Source organism: Notolepis coatsorum (assembly GCF_963971535.1).
Source record: "Notolepis coatsorum genome assembly, chromosome: 1".
Lineage (NCBI taxonomy): Eukaryota > Metazoa > Chordata > Actinopteri > Aulopiformes > Paralepididae > Notolepis > Notolepis coatsorum.
The window spans coordinates 162,621,161-162,633,495 of NC_140165.1; the positions used below are offsets into that span (position 1 = coordinate 162,621,161).

At 43.4% G+C, this 12,335-nt stretch overlaps 1 protein-coding gene across 1 annotated transcript in view; it reads left to right on the forward strand.

Annotated features, from left to right (window-relative positions):
• Positions 1–5,943, forward strand: part of LOC311223388 (ephrin-B2-like) — a gene marked incomplete at both ends in the record, with an annotated part of 13,110 nt that extends 7,167 nt beyond the window's left edge. Inside the window, 2 exons of the mRNA XM_084308176.1 lie at positions 2,307–2,408; positions 5,540–5,943. Coding sequence (XP_084164302.1) covers positions 2,307–2,408; positions 5,540–5,943 — 506 coding nt within the window. The remainder of the gene's footprint in view (positions 1–2,306; positions 2,409–5,539) is intronic.
• Between the last annotated feature and the right edge of the window lie 6,392 nt (positions 5,944–12,335).

A 12,335-nucleotide genomic window follows, 5' to 3' on the forward strand; every position in this document is an offset into this window, starting at 1 on the left:
ACACAGTCATACACACATATACATTCATTCATTCATTCATTCACATATACATACATACATACACACATACATACATACATACATACATACATACATACATACATACATACATACATACATACATACATACATACATATATACATACATACATACATACATACATACATACATACATACATACATACATACATACATACATACATACATACATACATACATACATACATACATACATACATACATACATACATACATACATACATACATACATACATACATACATACATACATACATACATACATACATACATACATACATACATACATACATACATACATACATACATATTGTACCGGATCTCCTCTCTGGTAAACAAGAATACCCTGAAGACTCTGGCAGGAGCACTCATTCAAGGGTACTACGACTATGCTTGCACCTCATGGTACCAAAGCACCTCAAAGGCGCTAAAAACAAGATTACAAACATCACAAAACAAACTGGTCAGACTACTACTTGACCTTACTCCTAGAACCCACCTCACCCCTGCCCACTTTGACTACCTAGGATGGCTTAGAGTAGAGCAACTTGCAATGGGCCTGGTCTACAAGATACACTACACGACTAAGGTACCCATGTACATGTCAAAATACTTCCCAAAGGTCAGTGAATACCACGACCACAACACCAGAGGGAGCTCCACAAATCATGTTAAACCCAGATTCGGCTCAAACAAGGGACTAAACACGTTTCGCAATTATGCCACATCAATGTGGAACGCCCTACCCAAAGCTGTAAAGGAATGTGAATCACTACCCACTTTCAAAACCACTCTCAAAGAGCACCTACGGGAGACTGCAATTCGAAACTGGCCCCTATAAATGTACAGTAAATGTCCTAACCCAATAATACACGAGGCCCTCTTCTTGGGACCAAGTAAGGTTTTGTCGATATTCCAATGTACAGTTTTGCTTGTACAGTTGTACAGTTTCCCCCACCCTGTTTTACACACAAACATACTTAAAATCAGTAATTATTATTTATTTAAAAAATAAATATTATATTTTTAGCGGTCGGAATCTACTATAATAAAAATAAATCCCAAATCACTTTCCACCAGGGGGGGGGGGGGGGGGGGGGGCGCCCTAGCACCCTCTATGGACCAGCCGCCACTGGTAACACATCATAGTGTAACATATCATAGTGCAATACATTATCAGACAATATACTTCCTTCTTAAAACCATTTGAATATCTATTATTGCGCATTATGTCCACAAGAGGGCAAACCAATTGTTGCTATATTTGTATTTTGCCCACCTAGAACGAAGTGGCCTATAGGGTGGAAGAGCTTTTAAATATGTCCTGTAAGTGGTTCGAGGTTTAAGGTGAATCTTATTGGGACGGCTACCTTATAATTTCTATGTAATGACTATATAATGAAGACATACTATAGCCTACATTTAGGTCACACACTGTACTTAAAGGGACATTTCACCAATAATACGTCTGATGTCTAATTAGTCCCAAGCTCCAGTTTAATTGATTTCCCAAAATACATATTTTTACTAAGGTCTTTATACATATTACAGCATCATGAAATTATCGAGATAAAAAAATAGCAATACCTTGTCTTATATGGACTACCTTATAATTGTATTGAGCTGTAATTAACGCAACACAACGATTCAATATTGTTTACTCTTAATAACTGTCAAACTAAATGAAATGTGTGAGATTATGTGCAAAATAAATCAGTGTTTCTTTGTGTGAAGTGCCCCCTTTAACATATCCTGTTTTGGGGCGGCTAGGTGGTGTAGTGGGCAAGGCACTCGCCACCAGTGTGGAGACGCTAGGATTCGCGTGTTCGAATCCAGCTCTCCACATTGTTTTCAGTTTAGCTGGTCGTCCGCAGTAATACACATTGGCCATATTACGGGGAGGGAAAACTGAAGGGTGGGGATCGAACGTTGTGAACAAGCGACTCCTACAAGTCGGTTGGTGCGCCTGCGCAGTAGAATCAGGAAGTGTCGGGGGCAGCGTGAGCCTCCCACGCGTTACTCCTCGACACTGAGAGATCGAGCTGCGCAGGTGAAAAGATGCGACTGCTGTTACCTCAAGTACCGGAGGGGACTTGTGCTATGTATGACTTAGTCCACATTGCAGCCGGCTTGTGGGAGGCAAGAAACAGCGTTCGTGACAGGGAAGGGTTGAATTGGATGATACGAAATTGGGATGGGAGAAAATATAGAAAAATGGGAGAAAAAGTGGATCAAAAAAAAAAAAAACATATCCTGTTTTGTTCCAGGTCATTCTGACCCTCCTTCAGTCTTCCAGGAGTCTCCCACCAGATTCCCTCCCAAGCAGCCAAAGTCCAGGGCCAAGGAGCCCTCCGCTAGAGGAGAAACTGGTATGTAAAGCTCTGGAAGATATTGCCTGCGCATAGGAGGATTCAAATGCCCCTTTTACATTTAAAGGGGAATGCCAGTTAATTTCAGCTTTGAATGCGTTGGGAAAGTTTGGTCTGAATGAGTAAAAATATACTACTGTCCAGTGTCTCCCATAGAGTACAAGAGTAGAGAATAAGGTAAAGAGATAAGATATTCCTTTATTGATCCCCTTGGGGAAATTAGGGAATTTTAGCAGCATGGGGGAGGGGAGGTACAGGTATGGACAGGGTAATAGAAGAAAGACAATACATATAAACAATAAAATGAAATGTGAATATAAAAATATGAGAAAACACAGTGTAAACAATATAATTACAATATGAGAAATTAAATCGAGGCGTATTGCTCTTTGTCTTTAAAGTAATAATCTCGAACATTTTCATGTAAATGATCTATTTTGCCACTTTCTATTACCAATTGATATAATATATGATTATGACCAATAAGCAGTTCATGAATGCTTTTACCTCTGCTGTTCTTGGCTGCTCTAAACACTGGTGTCTGGTAGGACATTCCTGTTTTAAACACTGTTGTCTGGTAGGACATTCCTGTTTTAAACACTGTTGTCTGGTAGGACATTCCTGTTCTAAACACTGTTGTCTGGTAGGACATTCCTGTTCTAAACACTGGTGTCTGGTAGGACATTCCTCTAACTACTGGTGTCTGGTAGGACATTCCTGGTAGGACATTCCCGGCTAAATCATCTGGTGCAGATCTTGTCAGACTGAATTTTTTTCAAGACTAGTCAAGTACACAAATATACAGTGTCACGATTATTACCTTCCTGCCTCATGATTGGGATCATGATTGGATTCCCCTACCTTTATAATGGTAACTGAGAGGTATTTTCTTGTTTGTTAGTTGGTGGTTTGTGGTTGTTCAGTAGGGGTACACACAGGGGCGTAGCTGGGGGGGGGGGGGGGGTAGCTTAGGATGATTCCAAGGGCCCAGCACTGGGGGGGGGGCCCAATTTTTTTTTTCTCTTTTTTTTTTTTTTACTAGACATCACTCAGGTGTATTATTGATGCTCTCATTGATACTATGTTTGTTTCTGAAGTGTGTGTGTGTGTGTGTGTGTGTGTGTCATCTTCGACAGCAATTTTAAATTCGATAGACAGGTCAGCGCCGTAGTTAAAAACAGCTTTTACCACCTTAGACTCCTGGCGAAGACAAAGGCATACCTCTCCCAAAGTAACTTAGAGACGGTGATACATGCCTTTGTCACCACCCGCCTCGACTACTGCAATGCTCTGTACACGGGCATCGACAAGTACCTCCTCCGCCGCCTACAACTGGTGCAGAACGCAGCCGCGCGCCTCCTCACCAAAACAAGAAAACACGAACACATCAGCCCAGTTTTGGCCTCGCTCCACTGGCTGCCTGTTAGCTTCAGGATCGATTTTAAATTAGTACTAAATGTTTTTAAATCATTAAATGGCACGGCTCCCTCCTATCTGTCTGAGCTCCTGCACCGCCACACCCCCCACCGATCCCTCAGATCAGCTGACCAGATGCTATTGGTGGTACCCAGAACCAGGCTCAAGACTAGGGGAGACAGAGCTTTCTCCACCGCAGCGCCTAGACTGTGGAACAGCCTCCCCCTCAGCGTACGGGCCGCCCAGACCGTACAGGCTTTTAAATCACTCTTGAAAACCTACCTGTTCTCCTTGGCCTTCCCCCCTACTTAACCACCACTAGACCCCTGACCCTTCTATCCTCTTTGTTTTACTGTGTCCTACCAGTTTTTATTACTTTCATTGCTTTATTATGTTTTTAATCCTATATCTTGCACATATTGTTTTGTTTTTGTTGCTTTCATTGCTTTGCTATGTTTTTTTTCTTTCTTTCTTTTAATCTTATACCTTGCCTCACACTATTTTGTTTTTATCAACTTGCTTGTGTAGCACTTTGGTGTCAGCTGCCGCTGCTTGGAAATGTGCTATACAAATAAAACTGACTTGACTTGACTTGACTGTGTGTGTGTGTGTGTGTGTGTGTGTGTGTGTGTGTGTGTGTGTGTGTGTGTGTGTGTGTGTGTGTGTGTGTGTGTGTGTGTGTGTGTGTGTGTGTGTGTGTGTGTGTGTGTGTGTGTGTGTGTGTGTGTGTGTGTGTGTGAGATATATAGAGAGAGAGGGGGGGCTTTGGTAGACTATTGCATTGGTCCATTCATTGAAGATGAACGCAATGCGACATCCTTTACTAGGCTCACCCACCAACAGTGCAGGTGCTGAACAGCTGATCCGAATGTATAGGTAAAAACCATATAATGCGTTTTCATCAATAAAAAAATTGGCAAAAAAATTCCGCTTACGCGCGCTCGCATTCACTGGGGGCCTACAATTACATTCTTTCATGGGGCCGAGAATCTGGAGCTACACCCCTGGGTACACACACACACACACACACACACACACACACACACACACACACACACACACACACACACACACACACACACACACACACACACACACACACACACTATGGCCTAGTGTATTGGGTTAAAATATTTAATTTTGTATTTATTAGTTTTTTTTTATGTATTTATATAACCAATTAGCAGAGACATTGTCTACATTTTGAGACCCAAATTTCATGACAGACTAACAAAATTACAGTCATGATCTTCAGTTGGACTGGCATCATTCCGGGTTTGGTCTTGTCTCGGTCTTGACTCACTCTAAGTCCCAGTCAGTCATGGTATTATCTCTGTTTCAGATCCCTTAAGTCTGGGAAGTGACATCACCAGCAGCAACAGCAATTTGTCCGTAACGAATAGAAGACTAACTCAGTAGTTAACATGAATGAATAGAAGACTAACTCAGTAGTTAACATGAATGAATAGAAGACTAACTCAGTTGTTAATTTTCAAGATGGAAAGCCAATCAATACAGTGCGAAAAAACACAACAGCAATAACTGCTAATAACCAATAGTCTCAGAAATAAACACATTTCTTATAATACTTATTGATTACCCCTTATCTACTAAGACATTTGTTTTAATTTCTTCTTGCTTCTTTCCTGATCTCACTGACTTTCTCTCCGCTATCGTCCTTTTGGTCCTCTCACCCCTCTCACCCCTCCATCCAGACGCCTCGGAGAAGACAGAGACCACCACAGGACCCGGAGCCGGTGCCTCGCCCCCCGGTGGCGGCTCAGAGCTGGGGCTCCTGGTCGGGATCGTCTCCGGCTGTGCTCTCTTCGTCCTGGTCAGCGTGGCCGCGCTGACCCTGCTGTGGAGGTACCGCCAATGTCCTTGTTGCCCAGACAACCAGCAGTCCGCGAATGCCATGTCCCTCAACACCCTGGCCACGCCCAAGGGGGACAGTGTCGACAACGGGTCAGACCGCAGTGACGTCGTCTTCCCACTAGGTGCCTCGGAGAGCATGTTCTGCCGCCATTACGAGCGTGTGAGCAGTGACTATGGGCCGCCCGTCTATATAGTTCAGGAGATCCCGCCGCAGAACCCCACTAATATATACTACAAGGTTTAGTTCTTCTGCGATAAGGCGGGTGGTTTAGCTAATTCGCTGTCGTCCTGAATCCGTACCATCAAGCTGATGGTGGTGCTGTGGCTCACAAGGGGCCAGGTAGAGTCACACGGAGAACTGTGTTACATCCACCACTTTGTGGAACAGATGCCAGGATTCTATGCTTATCTTTGTCCCGTTGAAGCCAGGGCCGGACTGGGGAAATAATTCATACCGGGAGATATAGCGCGAAATATAGCCCCAGTCAGGCCACTTTTTAAGCGGGGGGTCTGGGGGTCCCCCACCAGGAAATCTTTTGTTACAAAGACTTAATTTCCTGCATTCTGGTGAATTTTAGTGCATGTGAATCACAAACTAATGAGCCAACAATTGCTTAGTACAATGTACTGTTATGGACCTCAAATAAAACTGTTGTGGCACTAGCAATGCTACTCTCTCCACCTTCAAAAAGAAAAAAGCAAGAGCACAACATATTTTTCTATTTACTATTATAATACAGTGAACCACTCTCTCCTGTAAGGGCCTTTCTTTTTCTTTGTTTTATCCCTCTCTCCTCCACCCTTTCTCTTTCTTCCACTGTCCATCTTGACATCAACGTTAATTGACTTTCGCTCTACTGTATCTCTCCCGAGTCCCTCACTACCTGGCTCATTGCCTGGCTGTTATTCTGCATCTGAGTGCCGTCTGCCATTCCATTCGCCACCTCCGCTGTCAATCAGTTGTATCGCCTGGTCCCGCCTCCACCAATCACAAGTGGCAGCACGGCTCCATTGTGTGTGTGAGAGAGAGAGTCAGATAGTTCTCCAACTCTGTCGCAGACAGTGAAATCCTGGTTGTTCCCCACCCATCTAGGTTATCTAACTATCGCGCCGCGCCGCGGCCACAACTAGAAACAATGGCATGGCAAAAAAAAATAAAACAAATTTTTTTTTTTTTTTTTTTTTTTTTTTTTATATATAATTTTTTTTAATCTGTGCAGGCCAGGCCACCGGGAAAACTCCCGGTGCTCCCGATGGCCAGTCCGGGCCTGGTTGAAGCTGTAGAGTGCACTGCCATCAAGACATTTCTTCTTCGGTCAGTAGAAAGACAATCACGGGTGGAACCCTATGAGAATTAAGTACTATGTTCACGTTATGTTTTCGATGGCAACAAGTGCACTGCCAGCTCGCAGATTTTTGTCATTCGACGTCCTAAGAGCGAGTGGCACCATATCTAGAAAGGGACGTATTAGTCTTCAAACATCCATTGCTTTTTAATGAAAAATGCTAAGCTCCTTCTTCTAGTTCTCTACAAATATCTTCATCACTGGGATGATGAACTAGCTAAACCGTTTTGAGCTCATAGATGCATTATTTATATTTATTCGGTCCACACTAGCTAGCCTCTTTGTTGTGAAGTTCAGCTACAGGAAATAACAGGACGATGGTGAAAGGGCGTATGAGGTGAATGGTCATTTTTCCTACTGTTACTACTAGTTACTGAAGGTCTCTTTACTTTTTATGTCCCTTTGAGAGATGGTAGAGACTCTCCTATAAGTCTTCTATATATTGATTAAGCTCTCTAATTTATTGGTATTATTATTATTGTCTTTCTTTTCTATTCCATTATCAAAAGTAGTGCTTTGATACCACTACTGCATATGTAGCTGTTTCATATTCACAGAAAATATGGGATAAACCTGCTTAACTCATTCATGGCCACTAGCTTTCGCCATCTGCACTGTTTAGTGCCAGCGTTAATGACCATTTTAGCTATGTTTGCAGACCCATCGTGTGTTCTGTATTATAGCTATGGAGACAATAGTATGGCTCATTTTACAGGCATTGTTCATAGTCCATTACTGACTAATCAGCTCATTTCTACACACTGTAGTTTGTTACACGCTACATGCTAAACAGCGCCCCATTTCCGGAATAATCCAGTCTTTTTCCATAGATCGCGAGATAGGATGCATTATATGCAATAAGCCCGAATCGTTCTGGTTAATTCCCTGAAACCCCAAATACTCCCAAATCAAAGGTAGGCTATATAACATGTACATAATGTACCTTCACAAAATCATCAAGCTTGAAAAAGCTTGGTTTATGTCTGGTAAAGTAAGCCACTGTGATCATTACAGAAACATGTTTCAGGTTCGGTAAAATAGACATAGGGGGTCCTTACCTTAGCCAGGAGATACTCCAAAAAGAATAATTCCATCCCATCGGCGAACCGCGATTACTCGTTTATATGTAATTACACGTGTTTACGGGACACTATAGGTTTTGAGGCAAGCAGATCTGCTAGCGATTGCTTTGCAGGAGCTCCTCCCCCTCAGAGCAAGTCTTGATAGTCCATTTCATTCATTGTCTCTCCTGTTCCCTTTCTATCAGAGTTAAAAGGGTAGGCGATACTGCCACCTGGTGATATTCGATCGTCATTGCAATTTCAACGTAGGTAGATGAATCATAGACACCTAGATGGCTCCGGCTGACCGTATAGAACGGGGATCAAAGGAAAATATCAAAGGATCAAAACCAGGGTATACTCGGGTTTTGGCACTCAACCGTTGGCGAGATAACCCGACTATACTCGGGTATGGCCATTAAAGAGTTAATCAGATATCTGATCAAATATCTGATCTAAAAAAAATATTTTGGGTTGCTACCACACTTAGATATTTGTAGAAAAGTCATTGTATATATGTTTTGTAAACTTTATGTGATATACATTTTTATTTAGGATATGTTGTGGCTTTTGGTGAAGTAAAACAATCATGTTGCACTAATGACGCAATTACTTTGAGTTTATGATCAAACAATCACTTTGGCACAGATCATAGAGACTCATTGGGCGGAATCCACAAAGGGTTTGCATGGCTTTTTCCGACGCAAAGCCAGTGCAAATAGCGCTGAAACGCGGTTTACTATCCACAGAGGAGTAGCAACGGGTGAAATGAGGTGGTAACTGCGTTGCATCAGCATTGTGTCCGGTGCAATTAGCGCATACTTCAATGAGGTAATATGGGCGGAACATGTTCCCCTTTCTATGCAAATGAGCCTCGTCCAAAAACTCCCAATCCACAAAGCCTGGCGCAAGTTGCACCGAGCAGTTAACACAACGCACCTACCTTCTTCACAGACATGGTGGTAACTAAGCGCAAAGCCCTAAGCCATGCATCTATAAAGGGGCATCAGCCACCCAGAGATCCCATGCAATCGTATTTATTATTTAAATATTGTTATTTAATGTTGTCGGCTTTGCCGATGTTGTCGGCGTTATTGATTGATTGATTTTGATAGACGCTGGAAACATGGCCAATGAAAAGTTTATTCTGGAGTATATGATAATGCAGGTTCTATTATCTTTTTTTTTATATATATCTTTTTCCCCCTTCTTTTTCCGTTTTTCTCCCCTCCAAATGTTAGTCGTTATGCCAATTCCCAATTTCCTTCCTGGTCGTTGCGCACTCTATCCCCTACCGTCTGTCTGGGAGGGCGGAGACTATCACATGCTTCTTCCGACACATGTGTACCCAGCCCACCACTTATTTTCACCTGGCAGCGCGGACTCTCACTGGGAGAGTGTAACGTGTGGAAGGTCACACTACCTCCCTCTAGATCCTTCCCTCGCTGTGCAGGCGCCCCGACCGAACTGTAGGAGTCGCTGTTTACAACGACCCGGACCCACCCACCGGCTTCCCTCCCGCTGACTCTGCCAATCGAGCCAGTATGACGGCCGGCCAAGCCGGAGGCAACACTGACAGCCGGATTAGATACCAGTGTCTCTTGCGTTGGTGACAAGCGCTTAGTCCGCTGCGCCACCCAGCCGCCCCAGGTTCTATTATCTTAACTAAACATTAAATACAACTTTCTCACTCAAAATATTCGTAAATTAGAAAATATCTTCACTGGCTTAAATTCAGTATAAAGATTCAGCACTATGGACAGGTTTGCTCAAAATAATTTATTTGTGGATGACAAACAAATGCAATGACGAAATAAACTAAATACAACATGGAATAAACTAAATAAACACATTTGGCATGGCATCTCATATCCCAGTCTGAGCGCAGTTGGGATATCCAAACGTGGCAGTGGAAAAATATGGGTGATTTTGCACAAGCTCCCACTCGTGAGCAATAGGGGTAGGAGTCCTTGTGGGACACAAGTTCCCAATGCATTGTTCCCAATGCATAGTACTGTAAGTCTATGGAGATGTTCACCTTCTTTGCAGGGCTATAACGTTTTTAATTGTATTGCTAAATTGACATTACTATGGCCCATTCAACATCGATTATCTATCGTTCAGGATGTAGGAACGTTTTACTTTTTCATTCACACATTCATACAAAAATACCGTCTAGAATATAAATATGTTTTTATCGTTTTCTGCAGTAATTCCTAGAACGTGAGATATAGGCATAAATGCATATATAGATTATCAAATGCCATTTGTTGCCGATCCACGCTATATTAAAAATTTCAACTGTACATGGTCCTAAACGTTATGACTGATCATGCGCGGATGGACGGAGGGGGGGGGGGGTCGTTTATAATTCCGTGATCGTCATTAAATGCTTCATGTAGTATGGGTGATATATAGATCAGAGCAGTTTGCATGGATCATAATAAACAAAAATGCTGAAAGTCCCGGCAGCCTTCTCTTACCGTTGGGCGATGATACTGGAGCAAAAAGATCCCAGTTATTTGATGGGGATCGAGGCGATCCATTTCCGATTTGTATAATACTAATACACGCCCAAATCATGTCGATTATTGAGTTATGGCAGCGATCCATATCCACGGTGTGTGGCTAGAGTCCTGCAACGATATGCGAGTGGCCGGACGTATTTAGGAGACACACCGATATCCAACCGGCATTTCCGGTTTGGCAACTCACCGATCATCCACCAGGGGGCAGTATTGAAGCGTTGCAGAGTTGTGCCGAGTCCCACAGCATCAGACAAGGCTCCGTGAGGGAAATATGAATACCATGGCGAAAATATGAAATATGATCACAATAACGTCGTACGCCGTGATCTGGCAGAATTAGCATGAACTTGAAACACGTCGTACAACGTGATTGGCGCAGGATGTGTTAATTGAGGGGCGGATTTGCGGTGATGGAGAAATTAATCAGAATCAGAAAGGTCTTGCCAAGTAGTTTTCACATACAAGGATTTTGCTTTGGTCGTTTTCGGTGCGACATTAGCGGACAGACATTAACAGACAGATAATACAATAAAGAGGTGGAGTAAAATTAAATGAAATATGAACTAAGTTAAGCACAATAGAATATAATATAATTATTACATTTACATTTACATTTAGTCATTTAGCTGATGCTTTTATCCACGCAGTTCTTATAAACTCCATTGCAGAGATGGTTATTAAGACAGCATTTATGAGGAATGTGTAAAGCATTCAATTGAATGTGAATGTCAGTACGGTTTCTGTCTGACAATTGATTAAGTTTATCTTGGAATAATGATGGATAAGATAACGTTATTTGAAGAAGCTCTTGGTACACAAACTCCTGTATCCAATAATAATAATAATAAATTAGATGTCTATCTGATAGACGTCTCATAACTTCCTTGTGAGTGGTGACAACTTTTCTGAGCCAATGGGCGCTTTGCGCAGAGCAGAACAAGTCATTTCCCAGTCAGATTTCAAGAGCAAGTCGAACGACATACTAACCGTCATGCAACAAGCTTGGCATGGCGGTAGTCAAAACGTTAGGTTATGACTATAACCAAGTTCTGTTAGTATGGTGACGCTCGGCGTCACTCTCTGCACTGTCCTCGCACACGTGCACGCGCACTGAATAAAGACCACAATGTACCTTTAATCCCAATATTTGTCTGACCACACCCCTATCAGCTTACCCATATAAGCAGGGGTGGGGCCACCCACTCGCCTCCTTCCCAAGCTTTCACCACAAGGCGAGATCAAGGGCTGCAGCGGCGTCGGACGCCGAGCGTCACCATACTAACAAAACTTGGTTATAGTCATAACCTAACGTTCTGTATCGTATGGCTCTCGCTCGGCGTCACTCTCTGCACAAGGGAGGCCGAGCGAGAGCCATCGGCCGACAAATACACCCCGCTGAAAGCCCCCCACAACCATCAGAACAGGGAGGGCCGAGCCCCCCCGACCCACCCTAATGGAGGGCACCCCCCCTATTGGGGGCTTCACGGGAGGGCGACGGACCCGACCGTGCGAAGAGGCACTCAAGCAACTCAACGCACAGGGTGAGCAGACCGTGGCTTGACCCCATGACTACACACACGCACAACCCGCATGCCACCCGGGAACGAACGGAGGGAACAACCTCGTTACTGCCCCCAGAATCACGGGGTCAAGGGCAAACCCAACCCCGTGGCAAGGCCGTAGCAGCGGAGCGCGAAGGAA